Source organism: Phascolarctos cinereus, unplaced genomic scaffold, assembly GCF_003287225.1.
Source record: "Phascolarctos cinereus isolate Bilbo 61053 unplaced genomic scaffold, phaCin_HiC Scaffold_2;HRSCAF=192, whole genome shotgun sequence".
Classification (NCBI taxonomy): domain Eukaryota; kingdom Metazoa; phylum Chordata; class Mammalia; order Diprotodontia; family Phascolarctidae; genus Phascolarctos; species Phascolarctos cinereus.
In genome coordinates, this window is record NW_027555625.1 from 304,480,494 (window position 1) to 304,499,687 (window position 19,194).

General features: G+C 39.1%; 1 protein-coding gene across 1 annotated transcript in view; it reads left to right on the plus strand.

The window, feature by feature from the left end:
* The window catches only part of C5 (complement C5), a 114,399-nt gene extending 101,423 nt beyond the window's left edge, over positions 1–12,976 (plus strand). Inside the window, 4 exon segments of the mRNA XM_078150166.1 lie at positions 2,170–2,259; positions 5,003–5,086; positions 6,433–6,571; positions 10,900–12,976. Of these exon segments, the coding sequence (XP_078006292.1) occupies positions 2,170–2,259; positions 5,003–5,086; positions 6,433–6,571; positions 10,900–11,029 (443 nt within the window). The 3' untranslated portion in view covers positions 11,030–12,976.
* The last annotated feature ends 6,218 nt before the right edge of the window (positions 12,977–19,194 follow it).

The following is a 19,194-nucleotide window of genomic DNA, read 5'->3' on the forward strand; positions in this document are numbered from 1 at the left end:
TTAATTTATGGAATAAAGCATTTCTATAACACAGTAGAATAAAAAAGATGATTGCGCATGAAACTGCAAATTTATTATATACAACTTGCTATTCTTTTAAAACATATAATAAAGTTATTTTGTAAATTTCTTTTTTTCCCTTTTTTTCATTCCCTTCCCCCTTCTCTGCCCTAGAATTGGCTACCATTAGACACAAATAGGTATATATATATGTGTGTGTGTGTGTGTGTGTGTGTGTAAAATTATTCTACATGCACTCCTCTTAGTTCTTTCTCTGGATGCAGATAGCATCTTTCTTCATATGTCCTTTATTTTTAATTTGTGTATTTATAATAGTCAAAATGACTTAGTTGTCCAAAGTCATTCTTAAAACAATATTGCTGTTACTGTATACAGTGTTCTCTTGGTTCTATTCATTTTGCTCTTCACCATTTCATGCAAGTCTTTCCATGCCTTTCTAAAATCGTTGAGTTCATCATTTCTTACAGCACAGTAGTATTCCATTATAATCATATACCACAACTCATTCAGCCATTCCCCAATTGATGGGGATCCCTGCAATTTCCAGTTCTTTGCCACCACAAAGAGAGACATCTTTGTAAACTGTGTAAACTGGGGTTTAAGACTGTGCATAAGATCCTCCTCATTGGTGGAGGATAATTACTCAATACTCCGTGCCTGTGTAAGGGGCAGAGTTGTTGAAAGTTTGGGAGAGGAGAGATTCTAGTTCTTCTGGCCTCTGACTCTCTTAATGATTGTGATCCTATTCGGCTATTCGGACACTACTAGTGTGCAATTTAACCAAGCATTCACCAAGGGCATGGACACTGGTAAAGAGCTGAAATATAATTTTCTTCCAAAATGTCATTTCCTGACCCCTAACCCTTACTCACCTGCACCTACTCTGTGATCCAGCTACACAATGCTCTCTCCTGTCTTAGCTGCCTCCCAGCTTCCCTGGCTTTCTTCCAGACTCACCTCAAAGCTCACTTTCTATAGGAGGCTTTTTTTTTTCATTTCCTCATCTGCTAGTGCCTTCCGTCTTCAATTACTGTTCATTCCCACTGTATGTATTTTCAATGTACCTAGTTATTTGTGTGTTTTCTATCTTATGGAATGTGAGCTCCTTGAGGGCAGGGACTGTTTTTGCATTTCTTTGTATTCTCAGCACTTAACATAGGTCTGGCACATAGTAAGTCCTTAATAAATGGCTGTTGACTAATTAACTCCTGCTATTTTGTTAGGTTGTTTCCTTCTTTTTATATTATAACATTTAGTTCTTTGAAAGATATGACTTTTAACCAAATTATCCATAAAATAACTCATTCAAAAACCCTTCAGTCCCTACAATTGTATGCAAGGTATTTGTTAGCCCCCTCCCAGGAAAGATATAAAAATAAGACAAAGTCCCTTTGCCCTCAAGGAATTTATAGTTCAGTAAGGGAGATAAATCTCTGCCCAAATAACTACTATACAAAATAGAATATGACAAATATATGAGGGGCATAAATGGTATCTACTCAGATGGGGAAAAGTCAGTTCTAGTCTGTGAGATCCAGTGAAGCTTCATGGAGGAGTGTGATTTAAACTGGACCTTGATGAATAAATAGGATTTCAACAGATAGGGAAGGGGATAGGCATTCCCAGTACAGGAAGCACTGTGAACAAAGGTGTAGTAACAGGAAAATATGTTGTGTGTTTGGAGTTAGCAGCTGGTCCAGTTTTATTAGCATATAAAGGACATGATTGGAAATAGTGTGAAATGAACCTAGAAAGAGAGGATGGAGTCATATTAGGGAGGGCCTTCAATTCTAGGTTGAATGTGTGGACTCCAATGCAATGGACCAATAGGTAACCCTGAAAGTTATCTACCTTCTAGGCCAGCACAACAAAAACTTATGAAGTGCCTACTGTGTACAAGGCATTGGGTCAGACCCATGCAATGGCCACTTCTACTGATGATTTAATTACTTGCTCCTTCAGAAATGCTCTGCTGTATTGGGGTGGGAGCTCAGGAATTGAGGGATTCCAAAATTATATTGACTTGAACCTGAGCCCATGGGGAAACCCTGTTCTCTTGCAAAGAGCTTGTGATGTTATTACCTCATACTGACTCTATATATTTCTTGAAAAAAACCAACAACAACGACCAAAAAACCACACCAACAGCAGATTGTGGGCAAATGAAGAAAAAATTAGACTTAACAATCTCTGCAGATGCCAGAAAGGAAGCAGCTTGCCAAGAAGACATTGCATATGGTAAGTCTGAGCAATAACTCACATTTTTGTAACACTTTGCATACATGATCTCATTTTATCCTCAAAAATCACTCTGTTAAGTAGGTAGTGCAAGTATTATCAAACCCATACAACAACCCTATAAGTCAGATAATGAAAATGTAATATGGCCCCATTTTACTGATGAGGAAACAGAAAACTCAAGAGTGGTGAAATAACTTCTCTAAGATACCAAAGCTAGTAAGAGCTAGGATTTAAACCCAGGCATTCTAACTGAAATCCCGCAGCCCTTTATGCTAAGGCATATTACCCAGTCTACTTACTCTCCTGTGAAAATGAAGCTTAAGAATACAAAATTTAGGACATTTAGAAGGACCCAAAATTAAGTACAGAGATTATATCCTATGTCTTCTTTTTTGAAGGAAAGGCCATCATTTCCCAATTGTGTGTCCTTCAGTGCACAAATGTGATTTTCATTAGTAGTAATAAGATTGACATGCACACACAACTGAGACACTTTACCCCGCTGAATTCTTTTGGATTGCAAAGATGAAAATATATTCCAGGAGAGCTTTTCAGAAACCACAGAGAAATAATGTTTGGGGAATGTGTGCTGCCCACTAATTCAGAAGGGGCAAAGGCAACTCAGGAATTTCAATTAAAAAAAAAAAACAACTTCAAACATAAAAAGTAAAAAAAAAATCAGTAAATAGATCTCATACACATTTATAAAGAAAACTGCTTAGTTTCATTCCTGTCTCCTGCCCTGAAGGTCTGGTGTATTTTAATGTGCATTTTAATGGAAGAATGGCATTTAGACTGGATTTTTACATAGATATACAACATGGGTGGTTTATAGTTGCTTTTGTTTGTTCTTCTTGCCCCAGTAGGAAGGGGGTTGTCCTAACCTAGAATGTGAGAGCGTGAAAATTCTTTAGAAAATAAAATTTTGGGCCACAGAATATGTGAGCTTTTAAAGGCTCATAGTGTCCAGCTAATCCAAACCCCTCATTTTGCAGTGAGAAAAAGATTCCAGGAGTAGGCTTCCCGAAGAGTCTGGCTGAAGAACACACAAGTAGTTAGTAGCAGTACCACAACTAGAACCCACTGTCAGTGTCCTTTATTTGACACTGCACTGCCTCAGATATTGTACTTAGCAAAGATCCTTTGCAGACTTTTAAGTAAGTTGAAACCTGGGAGGGGGGAAATGTTGCCCTACTGTGACAGTTACTCTTCTCAATCTATTTTAGCAACAGATGATCTCTTAAATATTAACTATATAGTTTAGAGCAAAAGGAAGAAAATCCAATGTGGATTTATTTGACTTGGTTAATTTTTTCTAGTGACAGCAGATTCACAACAAAAACAGAATTTAATTATTCCCTTTCTCCTCACTAGCAATGGAAACATTTCCTACTCCCCACTCTCTACATCCTCACCCTTCCCATATTCACCATAAAGAGAAATGGTCTGAAATACAGAAGCTCCTTAGATTTGTTGGACATATAAAAGTATAGAACTGGGACATAGCTCAGATCATGGAATGTTAGAACTAGAACGCACCACCTAGTATAATAGAGGAGGAAACTGAGGCTCTCTCAGCAATGGGTTTGCATATCATTTATTTTTTTTAATTTTTTAAAAAATGTATTTTATTTTTCTCAATTACATATAAACAAAATGTTTAATATTATTTAAAAAAAATTTGAGTTCCAAATTCTGTCTCTCCCTCCTTTCCCTCTCAACTGTTTGAGAAGGGAAGTAATTTGATATAGATTATAACGTGCTGTTATTGCATGTCCTTTAGATGAAGTCTTTTTAAACTTCATAATACCAGATGTGTCTTTATGTTGTCTTTATATTTCTGATCCTAGAAAATCTAGAAAAAAGGTACTTGAAATTAATGAAATCATTACTGTAATTAGTCCAAGCTAAGGTTTACAAAAAGAAGATAAGGGAATCCCCAATAGAGTTGTGTGTGTGTGTGTGTGCATGCATGTATGTGTGCCTGTACATGTGTGTACATGCATATACATGTAGGAGACTGACTCTCCTTGTCTCATCTAGATTGATGGAAGCCTGCTGACCAGCATGGAAACTTTGACCTGTTCTATTTCTGGTCTGGGCTAATTCCCTTCTCCTTAGGCATCCTGGTGCCCCTCTTCTCCTGGGGACTCACCATATTGGTGTTGAACTTAATGCAGATATCTGATCATCTTTGGTCCTTTTGCAGCTCAGAACTCCTAAGCTCAAGCAATCCACTAGCCTCAGTTTCCCTAGTAGCAGGAATTGGCAGCTGGGTGGCACCATGGATAGAGTGTAGGGCCTGGAACAATGGGGACTTGAGTTCAAATCCACTTTCAGGTACTTACTAGCTGTGTGATCCTGGGCAAATAACTTAACCCTGTTTGCTTCAGTTTCCTCATCTGTAAAATGAGCTGGAGAAGGAAATGGCACACCACTCCAGTACCTTTGCCAAGAAAACTCCAAATGAGGTCATGAAGAGTTGGACATCACTGAACTACAACAAGCAGCTACTATGTGTGGCTAAAGTGGTATTTTAAGAGCATGAGAAATATGTCCATGGCCTTTAAAATAAATCAATTTATTTTTCCCCAAAACAAAGTATTTTCAGTTTTATAATTATTCTAGCTTATAGGCAATTAAGATATCTTAGGATTAAAAAAAAAGCTTTCTAAACTTGTATGATGATATATTGTTGCTGTATCCGAGGAAGTATCTTGACTGCTGTTTTCTTTTTTAGCTTATAAAGTCAAGATTTCATCCATCACTCAAGAAAATAGTTTTGTTAAGTACACTGCAACCCTTCTGGATGTCTACAAGACTGGTGAGAACATATTCATTCATGCAATAAATGTCTGCCAAGTGCTTGCTATACTTCTCTGCCATAGCTAGGGTTGTACTCCTTTAGCTGAAAGATACAACTGAGCTTAGCACCTGGCTCAACAGTTAGATAAAAATGCAAGCCACCAGATGATGAGTTTCCCTGCTGGCTCCCATCCTTCACCCTGCTCTGCCCCATCTCCCCAGCAGCAACCTTCCCAGCAGGAGACCCGGGATTTTCCTCTATCCCCACCTCTATGGTGGTGGTGTGCCCAGGTACATCTTGGAATGCTTGCCCCACGTGCCAGAACTCCTAGTTATCATTCTACTTTTCGGTGTAGAGAAATCACTTGGAGATTTGTGCAGAAAAATAAGAAACTAAATAGGATCACAGATTTTAAGCTAGAAGGGACCTTCCAGATCAGTTGGTCCAAACTCCTTTCCTTCCCCCTATTTCATAGATGAGGATCCTGAGGCCTGTAGAGGGGAAACAACTGGACCAAAATCACAGGGGTAATAACAGCAGAGCTGACATTCAGGTTAGGCTCCAGTGCCCTTTCCACTCTATTGTGAGACCTCCCTGCCCTTAAGGAATTGATGGACTAGTGGGGGAGATAAGATGGAGGACAAAGAACTGTAAAAGAGAAGAATGTGTCAGCCTCATAGGAAAGATAGAAATAGAGTGCTATGTTAGTGCTGAAGGAGAAAACGCCCTGGCCCCTAAGAAATCAAGGAAGGGTTTATGAAGGGGTTGGGATTTGGGCTGGTTCTTGATATGCCAACTCAAAGGTTCCCAGGGGGCTCATTGATTTAGAGATGGGAGGGCCATCTTGCAGGTCACCTGTCCAATTCTCTCATTTCCCAGGTGAGGAAACTGAAGCTGAGAGGGATTAAGTAGCAGATAGGCTGTGAAGTGGATAAAGTGCTGCACCTGAGTTCGAATCCTGCCTCACTTATTAGCTCTGTGACCCTGTGAAAATCAAGTAACCCCTCTCAACCTCAGTTTCCTCATATATACAATGGGGACAAAAATAGCACCTATCTCCCAGCGTTGTTGTGAGGATCAACTGATTTGTGTGTAAATTGCTTTATAAATTGTAAGGTGCTATATAAGTGTTAGCTATTTTTATTATTACTATCATCATCATCACATGACTTGCCCAACATCAAACAGGTTATAAGTAGTGAGGGCAAGATTTCAATCCGGGTGCTATCATACTCTCTACTTCAGCTATGATCTGCTGTGCAAAGCATGATGTAGATGGGACAGGGGAACAGGGGAGGAAAGAGGAGTGGTACCCTTGTAACCTCAGGACGTCAGGACATTCACTGTACTGCTTTGTATTCCAGGGAAAGCTCTTGCTCAGAAAAATGCCGAAGTCATCTTCATTAAGAAGAGCACTTGTGCTAGCATTGACATTGCAAAAGAGAGTCAGTATCTGATCATGGGAAAGGAAGCACTTCAGATAAAATACAATTTCAGTTTCAAGTAAGTCACTAGTACCTGGAGAGAGGGAGCTCTCCTCCAAAGCATAACTGACCTGGGCAGGAGGATCATCTCCATTCTGATCTGCAGGAAATCCCTGAAACCTTAGTGTTAATTGCTTTAGTAAGGTCGATTCTGATATAACTACAATTCACCCTCTTTAGTATTAACAACACAGGAATTGCCATAAATAGCAAGTTCATTTTTTATAACTTTGGAAAAGAATTATAGCAATGCCTCACTTATCTAGGATCCCATGGGAATGAGGATTGGAATATAAGTGAGTTGTCTGGATGCCTGGAACCCTTCTAGATCTCTTTTATAAAAATATTATACACTCCTCCTTGCCTTACTAAATAATATATGTAGAACACAATTTAATTTAACTGTGATGACTTAGGGTCATTACTAAGAACAGCAGTTACTACACCATGCAACAAAATGGGGGTGATTGGTGGGAAGGGGGAACAAGTGGGTATTGATGTGTGTGAGGACTATTTCCTCCAATGCCAACTGATTCTCCCTACTTCTGCTGCATTGTGCCTCCTTTTTCCTGTCTTCTCCCTCTGCTGTCAGCCTGTTCTCTGATGCTTTTAATCTTACTTTACCAATAAGTGTATGGCTGAAGGCCTGAGCATGGTTCAATGCCTGTTCTGCTGAGGGAAATGCATGAGCTCAAAGACTTTTTCTCCCTATCTGAATCCCCAGATGCATTCTGCAAGATGGCAGCTTTTGAGAGTCAGACTCTTGCTAAGTAGGATATGTGAGCACTCAGGTAGAAGAATGAAAGTCATCAGCAAAGCATTTGTTAAACACTACTAAGCACTAAAGATAGAAAACCAAAAACCAAAATAGCATCTGCCCTCAAGGAGCTCACATACTAATAGGCAAAAGCAGAACATATAGAAGGATACACAAAATTAATACAAATCAATAAAAAATAGCTAAATACAAAATGGTTTGCGAACGAGAGGGCACTAACAATTAAGTGTGTCAGGAAAGGCTTCGTGTAGAATGTGCTGTTTGAGTTGCATCTTGAAGGAAGAGAGGGTTTCTTTGAGGTAGAGGCTCAGAGATAGAAAATGGGGTCTTGTGTGTAAGGAATTAAGGCTTCTAGGTGACACAGCGGATAGAGTGTCATCTAGGGTCTGGAAGACTCATCTCCTTGAATTCAAATCCAGCCTCAGGTACTTACTAGTTGTGTGACCTTGGGTAAGTCACTTAACCTTTTTTGCCCCAGTTTCTTCATCTGTAAAATAAGCTAGAGTAGGAAACAGCAAACCACTCTAGTGTCTTTGCCAAGAAAACCCCAAATGGGATCACAAAAGTGACACAGGACTGAAAAACAACTGACCAACAACAAAATGTAAGGAGTATCAAGGAGGCCAGTTTGGCCGGCTCACAGGGTGCAGGAGGATAAGTAGTGTTCAAGGAGGCAGGCAGGAAAGAAAGGTTGAGGGAAAGTTGTGAAGCTTTCAAAGCTAAGCCAAGGAGTTTGTATTTTAACACCCTGGAATTGATTGAATAGGGGAATGGCATAGTCATGAGGAAAATCATCTTGGCAATAGTGTGTAGGATGGAATGATGTGGGGAGAGACTTGAGGCGTGGAGACCAGTTAGGATGCTATTGTAATAATGTAGGTACAAGGTGATGAAGACCTGAAACTAGCTTTGTGAGTAGAGAAAGGCCTGGATGGGGGAATATAGTGGAGGTAGAAACAGCAAGACTTGGCAACTGATTGATTATGTGGGGTAAAGGAAATTGAGTTGAGAATATCACCAAGGGTACAAATCTGAGAAACAGAAAGAATAATAATACCTTAAACAAAAATAAGGGACATTTGAAAAAAGGAAAAGTTTGGGGAAATCTTTTAGACAAACAAGTTCAGTCTTGGATATGTTGAGTATAAAACTCAACATGTTTCTGAAATATCCAGTTGGAAGTATCTGATAGACATCAGGTGGGGTGTATGGGGTGTTCAGAGAGAGCTAGCACCTCTGGTGTAAGAGCTTGCCAAGCCCTTTTCATGCTACTCATCCACCTTTGGTCCCCACCTGATTTACCCAACTCTCACCTGTGGCTCCAAGAAGCTGTAGTGTGCACAGTAAAATCATCTCAACAAATGAGCTAAACCAGGTTGAGCGTAACTGACAGGCCTGAAACCTGTCAGTGAGTTAGGGGGATGTCTACTCCAAGCAAGTGAAGACTTCCTTTGGTAGATGAGAACAGTTTGTTCCAATGGCCATGAAGGTGGTTGAAGCAGGCACTCTGGAGCACTAAGAGGTTAGTCAAACATTGAACACGCCAAGGTCATCTCCTGTATCCTGGACTATCACTAGTCATCTTGACTTTTGTCTTGCCACTGGACTTCAGCAACTAAGGAAAAGAGAACATGACTGATGACTTGGTACAACACTGCCTCACTTATATCCAATTATATCCAATTCATACTCAAGTCAAGACATCACCCATTATGTCATTGTTCTTCTTCAAAAATGAAGGACAAAATGCGGCAGCTAGGTGGCACAGTGAATAAAGCTCCAGCCTGGGAGTCAGGAGGACCTGAGTTCAAATCCAACCTCAGACATTGATACTTACTAGCTGTGTGACCCTGGGCCAGTCACTTAACCCCAATTGCCACACCAAAAAACCAAAACAAAACAAAAATGAAGGACAATTGTTGATAAGGGACTGAAGCTCAGAGGAGAGAATGGGGCTAAATATACAGATATGGGAGATGTTAATTAAACACATGAGAGCTGATAGAGTCTGTAAGGGGGTAGTATAGAGTGAGAAGAGGGCCTAGGGCAGAACCTTGGGGAACGCCCACCATTAGAGGACATGATATAGATGATAATCCAGCAGAAGAGACTAAAAAGGAACAGGTAGTTAGATAGGAGGGGAGAACCAGGAGAGAAGAGTGTCCCGTTCAGTAGGAAAACAGACAATAGTGACAAAGGCAGCACCAAGGCTGAGAAGGGAAGGCCTGGTTAAAAAAAAAAGGCCTTTAGATTTGGAAATTAAGAGATCTTTAGTAACTTTGAAGAAAGCAGTTTCAGTAAAGAGTTGAGTGTGTGAGAGTAAAAGCAGAGGCAATGAGTAGAGATAGTAGCAGTAATTTGCCTGTGAATGAAAGAACATCAATAGGATGATAGCTTGAGGGGAGAATTGGGTCTAATGAGAGGGTTCTGTGATTGTTGGTTTTTAAGGATGAGGGAGAGTTGGGTACGTTTGAAGTCAGTGGCTAGGAACCAGTAGAGAGGGAGCAGTTGAAGATTGGAGCAGGGGGCATGACTGAAGTTAAAATCTGTAAGAGAAGATAGAAGATGAGATCAAAGGCACTTGATCAAAGGCATATGAGAATGGATTAGCCAAGGCAAGGAAAAGAGCTACCTAACTGTCAGAGATGGGGGAAAAGAGGGAAAGAGACCCGAAAGTGATGTCAAGGTGTTCTGAGATGAAGTGAATGAAAGAAGAATGAGTCCACATCAAATGCTCTCAACTTTCTCAGTAAAATAGAAGACAAGAGCTTCAACTGAGAAAGAGGAGGAAGGTGGAGATATGGGAGTTTCAAGAAGCAAAGGTTCGGAAAAACTTTTGTCAGAAGTGGAATAGGGAATCAATTAGGGAAGAATAAATGGATTGCCTTGATGCAGCTGAAGATGGATGACAGGAATTTATAATATACCTAGCCAGCACAGTAGTGTGACTTCCTCCAGCTCTCTTCAATGGCATGTGAGAAGGAACAGAGGAGTCAGATGGTGGGAGTGATCCAAGGCTGAGGTTTAACATGGAATAAATGTCAATAGTACAAGAGGGCAAAGGATTTGGGAATACAGGGAAATGTTGAATTGAATTGGATCAAAATTAGAGAAGGAGGGAGGTGAAGTCACAAGCAAGGATAATGCCTGACAAAGTACTGAGGGATAGAGGGCACGGAGGCCTTAATGGAGGAGAATGAGTTTAAGAGGTGGGAAACATAGGAAGAGATGAAGTGTTAGGAGGTTATGGTGAGATAAGGAATGTTGGATTTTTAAATTAGGAAAATGGAACATTTCTGAGTTACGGTGAGATCAAATGTGTGACCATACCTATGTCCACCTGAAATGAATTGAAAGAGTAGGTCATGGGATTTTACGAATTATTAACCTGGTATTTTATCATAGAAGTTAGTTGTTTCTTGCATGCCAAATTATGGCATTGTTTTCTCAGGTTTTTGTTTATTTTTGTGTTTTGCTTTTTTTAAAGTAACACTGAGAGAAACTTAGCTATTCTCATGTTCTCTGTTTGTGGCCATAGCTGACAAATATGTCTTCATTTCTCTTGGCAGATACGTGTATCCTTTGGACTCCCTGACTTGGATTGAATATTGGCCTTCAGATGAAACTTGTCCATCGTGTAAAGATTTTATAGCTAATTTAGAAGAGTTTTCTGAAGACATCTTTTTAAATGGTTGTTAAAACACTTGAACAAATCTAGGTCTGTTTGATATCCACATTGGGTGCTGTGAGAAAATTAACCCAGGCAGAAAGGAGAACCCGAAATTTGTAGCTGAACCTGGAGGATGCTTATTTTCTCTCTAATTGGTCTGACCCCAGGGCTGTCATCAGAGCCTTGAGATAGAGGAGAGTGCAAAGGGAGGCAGTGTATCTCTCCCACAACCAGTGGTTCCTATGTGTAGAGATAAACGTGGGCAGGCCAGAGACCAACCCTTCCCATCCAGAGCTGAGACCTTTCCTGCTTGGATTTGTTACTTTCCAGGCTTCCTTAAAACTGTGTAGTTTCATTTTTTAAAAGTCATTTTCCCTGAGCTCTTTGGCATTCAAACCTGGACTAACTTGGAAAGCCCCTTCACTTCTATTCCATGGTACTTGCTTTGATAAGATAATGATTTTAAGAGCTGTAACTTTCTACAATAACATGGCCTTGGGGGACAATGTAGAAAAATACACCCAAGTCATTGGAAACCAGAAGCAGTGAATTGGAACCCCTCCTAAAATAAACTGCTCAGGAATGCTTCATTGGGCCAAAATAACAGATCCATTGAAATGTAGTATCTTACCCAAACATGCCCACTCCTTAGAGGAAAATACAGAGAAAGAGAAAAGTGATCATTAAAAACTGTTCTTGGCATTTAAACTTGCTTGAAAAAAAAATGTGTTATTTTCGCAAGCTCAGCACCATCGGCACAGACCTTGGCAGAACAAAGCAAGAACAAAGGCATTGCTTTGGAGGAGGAACAAAGTTTCTAGAAAGCTAAGTGCTGGGTATCATTGGTGTTTTGGATGTACAGTCTAAACAGGTCCAGGTCAGCTCACATATCACTAGGAAATGTGGAAATCACCTGTCCCAAAGTCACAAAGAGTTCATTCACTTGAGCCTGCTTTGTTAAAGTTAAGAATAACCTATGTTTTTCCAATGAAAATGAACTACTTCCTGAAAGTTTAGGGACCCTTCTACCTCAGGGAGCTACAGATGCGGTAGATTCCTCTTTCCGTGTGACCTTGGGTGAGACACTTTTTTCGTCCCTGGCCTCAGTTTCCCCTTCTATCAAAAAAGGGTATTGTATTTGGCTATGTCATTTCCCTTCCCAATCTCAAATGCCATAATATAGAGAAACAGGGTGATAATTTGGAAAGAATATCACAGTTGGAACCAGCAGATCTGTATTTGACTCCTGAGTTTATTGCTTATTAACTATGACACAGAAAAGAACTAAATCATTCTTAAACATTAATTTCCTCCACTGTGAAAGGGGAATGGGGAGTAAGAGGGAATTTTAATTAGAATAGTTTCTAAGCTTCCTTCCAGCTCTAAATCCTAAGATCTCATGTGACTGGTACTGCCCATCTATAAAACTGTGCATTCCCTTTGACGCAGCAGTACCACTAGTAGGTCCATATCCCAAAGAGATCAAAGAAAAGAAAATGGACCTCTATGTACAAAAATATTTATAGCAGCTCTTTTTGTGGTGGCAAAGAATCAGAAATCTAAGGGATGCCTATCAATTGGGGAATGGCTGAACAAATTGTAACATGTAATTGTGGTGGAGTACTATTGTGCTGTAAGAAATGATAAGGGAGATGGTTTCAGAAAAAAAAATACATGGCAGGACATATATGAACTGATGCAAAGTGAAGTGAGAAGAACCAAGAAATCATTGTTCACCATAACATCACTGTTGCAATGATGATCAACTGTGAAAGACTTGGCTACTCTGATCAATACAATGATCCGAGACAACTTCAAATGACTCATGATGAAAAAATGCTATCCACCTCCAGAGAGAGAACTGACAAATTCTGAGTGAAAATTGAAGTATAATTTTCTGACTTTCTTTATTTTTGCTTTTTTTTTTGACATATGGCTAATATGGAAATAGATTTTGCATGATTTCACACGGACAATTGATATCATATTGCTTACCTTCTTAATGGGTAAGGGAGAGGGGTGGGAAGGAGGGAGAAAATTTGGAACTCAAAATTTAAAAAGAAAAGGCATTAAAAATAAATAAATAAATAGATAGATAAATAAATAAATAAATAATCATAAATTGAAATGTTATAAAAAAGAAAAGAAAAGAAAGGGTTGGCGGGGAAAAAAGACAAGTACTGCCCAAGTTGCAAATGCCTTATTTATGAGCATCCATGACATGCAAGTCACCATTGGATACTAAATTTGGGAAAGAACTCTCCCCACAGCTGAATTGCTTAAGACAATATTTTTCCTTTGCCTAAAACCCCAGAAAAAGCAAGAGGACCAAAAGACCTAGAGACTTGAAGAGCTAGAATATGTGTAGCAGTACATTTCTGAAAGTTCTTGGTAGACACATTGAAGGAGAATCATGGAGTCCTAGATCAGCTAATCCTTCTTTTCCCATCTCTCTGCTTATTCAAAAGTCACAAGTAAAAGTTCCCTCAAGGCCAAAGGGATCAGAAACCTGGAAGTATATGACCACACATATTGTAGCACTTAAAAATTTTTTAATATCTATATTCATTCATTTATTAATTTATTTAACAAGCATTTATTAAGCACCTACTGTGTTTAGGACACTTTGCTAGTTTCAGAGGGAGACAGAAAGTTTAAGACACACATTGCTCCTGACCACATGGAGCTTACTGGAAATCAGTTGCCAATATAGATAATTATGTAGTGGAGCTTCCACAGGATTCATTCAATTCATCTATTTAACAAGGCTTGATAAGCACCTACAATGCTCCTACAGTGTACAAGGCTCAATGCTAGGAACTTGAGAAACAAGCAAAAAAATGAAAGCTATTCTCAAGGACAGCTACATGGAGCAGTGGATAGAGTGCCAGGCCTGGAATCAGGAAGACATCTTCCTGAGTTCAAATCCACCCTCAGACACTAGCTGTGTGACCCTGAGCAAGTCATTTAACCATGTTTGCCTCAGTCTCCTCATCTGTAAAATGAGCTGGAGAAAGAAATGGCAAACCACTCCAGTGTCTTTGCCAAGAAAACCCTAAATGGGATCATGAAGAGTCAAAAGTGACTGAAAAACAACAAGAATCCTCAAGAAACTTGCATTTTACTTAACTTCCCTAGGCTCAGTGTGAAGAATTTTGAACAATCACATAAATGCAGTTGTATGATTTATCCATAGAATTTGTGTGCTACATAGAGATCATAATTATAAAGAATGATACTCAAATGATCAAAATTGTATCATAAAATCTGAGAATTTCTCTCCCCCCTCAAAATTCTGCCTGGCTTTCATCAACCAAATTGATAACACTTTCCAAGATCCCCTGGTTTATCTTGGAAAATATTGATTCATACTTAATGAAGTAAGAGTTATTTGAAAGAAGTTGTTGTGGATATTTAGATCAATATTAATAGCATTTATAAAGTAGTAGTAGTTGTTGTTGTTTGTCTTTCATTTCGAAGAAGGCCAACGACATCATATATGAGTGATGTCTTGACTAGCAAGTGAATTGGATTTAAGTGAGACAGAACCGGCAAAGTCATCAGCCTCACTCTGTCCTCCAGAGTCATTGAAGTCCACTGGCAAAACAAAAGTCAGGATGGGATTCAGTGGATGACCTTGGTGTCTTCAATGTCTCACCAAGCTCTCAGCCCTCCACAGTGCCTGATATAGTCACCTTCCTAAGGTAGTATAGTTTGATGGAAAGACTGTGAGTTAGGAAACCTGAGTTGTAGCACCTGTACTGTCACATTTTGTGACCTTTGGCAAGTCATTCACCTTTTCTAAGACGAGTTTTCTCATCTGTAGAATAGGAAACCATACCTATGCTGATTATGAGACAAAATGAGGACAAAAATGTGATAACAGGAAAATACTCTGAAAAGAGTAAAATGCTGTATAGATGTGAGGTAGGGACTGTGCCTGATCCATCCTGGCATCTCCTACAGCACTATTGCAGTGCTCTTCTTGCACAGGAGAAAGAATGAATCAATGAATGGCTGAGTTGGATTAGCTACAGGTTCATCATAACAGAGCTCTAATTTTGACAGTAATATTAATATTGAAATCTCAACTGATTTTTTTCCTGTAAAGTAATTGTCTTCAAAATTTAAAAGAAGGATAAAGAAATATTTCCCTTGTTTCAGGAGAGAGGTAGCAAATGGTGAGTATGATATTGCCTATGCTTAAGATACAGTCATTGTGTCACTTGGGTTTATTTTATTTTATTTTTAATTTATGGAATAAAACAAACATTTCCATAACAATATAATAAAAAAAGATGATTGTACATGAAACTGCAGATCTTTTATGTACAACTTGCTATTCCTTTTAAATATATAATAAAGTTATTACGTAAATTTCTTTTTTTCCTTTTTTTCTTCCCCCCTTACCCTAGAGATGGCTACAATTAGACACAAATAGGTATATATGTAAAATTATTTTATACATTATTCTATTTATCAGTTCTTTCTCTGAAGGCAGTTGGTTTTGCTAATTTTTTTCTTTATTATAAGGAAGGATTCACATCAAAGGACAAGTTACTAGAAAGTGACTATTGTAAATATATACATATATGTAATATGTATAGTATCATCAATAAGGCATTTTAAAAAAATAAGTTTAAGGTAAGAGTTTAAAGTAATGCTCCACAGAACTCTCCAGTAAGTGCTCTTTTGGGGATCCCTTCTGGTCAAGAACTCAAAAAAGCTCTCCCTTACTTCAGGTTTGATAAAGTTGAAAGACTCTTTCCATGAGATGATGGGCTGACATCCTCCTTATTACCATGGCAGGAAATGCTCAGGTAGTTGGAGGTTCAGAGAAGCTCATGTCTGGATTGAGGATCTTATCCGTCAGTGGCTGCTCTGTTCCCAGTGAGGCCATGGAGGGGTTGCTGACAGAAATTACTGTTGAATGAAACTAAATATTATGTACATCTAGGCCACAAAGAGTATGAATGATGAATCCTGTGAAGTGGTCACATTATTTAAATTCATACTGCGTATTTCCATTGGACTAGAACTAATTACCATATTATATATGATTATAACTTTGAAAAACATGAATTCAAATATATATGAACACCCTGTGTTCACACATTATTCACACTAACCAGGATTTGGCTATAATTATAATGGCCAAGATTGCCTCTGAAAATGCACCTCCCTTTACTTCAGAAGCAATGGACTATGGTTGTGGAGTATAGCATACATTACCAGACACTGTCATTTATTGGTTAATTTTGCTAAAATTGCTTTTTTTCTACTTGCTTATTAACCTTTATTATAGGGGAGAACTTGTTGGGTAGGGGAGGAGGAGCAGATATATTCAGAATTAATGTGACAAAAGAAAAGGTATCAGTGGAAAATAAGATTTTATTTGTTTTACAAATACTACTGAATATATTCTCTCTGCAAAAAGGTTTTTGTGGATCCCAGCCCAGATCCCATTTGGATGTTATTGCTGCATGGCCTGTGATAAGTGGGTAATAATAAAGGCAGATTTTTATTTTAAGTTTTCAACATTCATTTCCATAAAATTTTGAGTTCCAAATTTTCTCCCTATCTCTCCCCTCCCCCCCACCCAAGACAGCATGCAGTTTGATACAGGGCCTACATATACATTCATATTGAACCTATTTTCACATTAGTCGTGTTGTAAAGAAGAATTAGAATCAATGGGAGAAAGCATGAGAAAGAAGAAACAAACGAAAAAAGAGAGAGAGAAAGCAAATAATATTCTTTGATCTGCATTCAGACTCCATACTTCTTTTTCTGAATGTAGACAGCATTTTCCATCATGAGTCCTTTGGAGTAGTCTTGGATCCTTGCATTGCTAAGAAGAGATGAGTCTATCAAAGTTAGCCATCCCATGATGTTGCTATTATTGTGTACAATGTTCTGGTTATGCTCACTTTACTTGGGATCAGTTTATATAAATCTTTCCAGGTTTTTCTGAAGTCCATCTGCTCATCATCTCTTATAGCACAATAGTATTCCATTACATTCATATACCACAACTTGCTCAGCCATTCCCCAACTGATGGGCATCCCCCTCAGTTTCCAATTCTTTGCCACCACAAAAAAAAAGCTGCTATAAATATTTTTGTACATGTGCTTCCTTTTTGCATTTGTATGATCTCTTTGCAATACAGACCTAGAAGTGGCATTGCTGGGTCAAAGAGTATGCACAGTTTTATAGCCCTTTGGGCATAGTTCCAAATTGCTCTCTAGAATGGCTGGATCAGTTCACAACTCCACCAACAATGCATTAGTGTTCCAATTTTCCTACATCTTCTCCAACATTTATCATTTCCATTTGTCATGTTAGTCAATCTGATAGGTGTGATGTAGTACCTCAGAGTTGTTTTGATTTGCATTTCTCTAATCAATAGTGATTTAGAGCATTTTTTTCATATGACTACAGATAGCTTTAATTTCTTCATCTGAAAACTGTCTGTTCATGTCCTTTGACCATTTATCAATTGGGGAATGACTTGTATTCTTATAAATTTAATTCAGTTCTCTGTATATTTTAGAAATGAGGCTATGAAGGCAGATTTTACCCCTAGTGTTATAGTCACCTTTACAGAGTACTGGTGAATGTTTATTCTGGAAAAATGAAGATTTAGGAGGTGTAGTTATGAAGTTAAGGGCTCTTCTCAGAGCACAGTTCTGAGAAGGTTCCATACACAATGAGGGATTCAGGGGTAATCAGAGGTCACTATTCTTTTGAGAGGCAAAGAGGGCAGAGAAAGGTGAGGGTGTCAAAGATAAACTTAATCTGGCTCAAAATTTTGACATCCGGAAAGGATCTTTTGTAATCCGAGTTTAGAGTTTGTAAATTGTGAAAATGAGTTCCAAAATACACACATACCACTGCACCCCCACATACACACACACACATACACATACATGAATTCTAGGCAGCCACTGGGTTGTTTCATGCATGTGTGTGGTGGGGTGTCTGTGTTTTGCTCTGTTTTTGTATCTTTTCAGTCCCGATTGACTCTTCTTGACCCTATTTGGGGTTTTCTTGGCAAAGATACTCGAGTGGTTTGCCATTTTCTTCTCCAGCTCATTTTACATATGAGGAAACAGGGTTAAATGACTTGCTCAGGGTCACACAGCTAATCACTATCTGAGGCCAGATTTGAACTCAGGAAGATGAGTCTTTCTGACTCCAGGCCTGGTACACCATCCACTTCACCCCCTAGATGCCCAGAGCTGGGACGGACCTTTGGAAATGAAATGCTGGATTAGCTGACACCATGGTATAGTGGAAGGAGCACTAGATTGGCAGTCATAGGATTACATTTACTTCTGTTACTTATTTCCTATCCTGAAAAAGCCCTTGGTTGATTCTTCTATCCCTGCTAACTATTGTCCTCTTTCTCTTCTGCCTTGGGAGCTAAACTTCCCAAAAAGGTTGTCTAAAATAAGTGCCTCCACCTTCTTTCTCACTCTGTTCTCAATCCTTTACAATCTGGCTTCCAGCCTTATCATTCCATCAAAACTGCTCTCTCCAAAGTTACCGTGATCTCTTAGTGGACAAATTCAAGAGCTTTTCTCAATTCTCATAGTCCTTAATCTCTCTCTAATTTTTGACACTGTAGATCACTCCGCTCCTTGATACTCTGTCTAGGTTATTGGGACACTCTCCTGCTTCTCCAACTACCTATCCGACTGCTTTGCTAGACTAGACCATTTGCTGGATCCTCTTCCAAATCACCCCCTCTAAGCATAGGTGCCCCTCAGGGTTCTGTCCCGGGCCCTCTTCTCTTCTCCCTCTATACTACTTTACGGGGTGATCTCAACAGCTCTATTGATCGACTTGCTGTCTTTATGCCAATGATTCTCAAATCTACCTATCCTGCCCCAATCTCTCTACTGACCTCTAATCTCACATTCCCAACTGCCTTTCAGACATCTTGAACTAGATGTCCAGTAGATATCTTAAACTCAATATGTCCAAAACAGAACTCATTATCTTTTCCCCCAAACCCTCCTCCTTTCCTCTTTTCCCTATTACTGTAGTGGGAAATACCATTCTTCTAGTCCTCAGACTCATTGCATAGGAGTCATCCTGCTTTCCTGACTTGTTCAAGCTCTGCCTACCCGCCCCCACCCATCCAAGCTGTTAACAGAGCCTCCTGACTTTACCTTTGCAACATCTCCT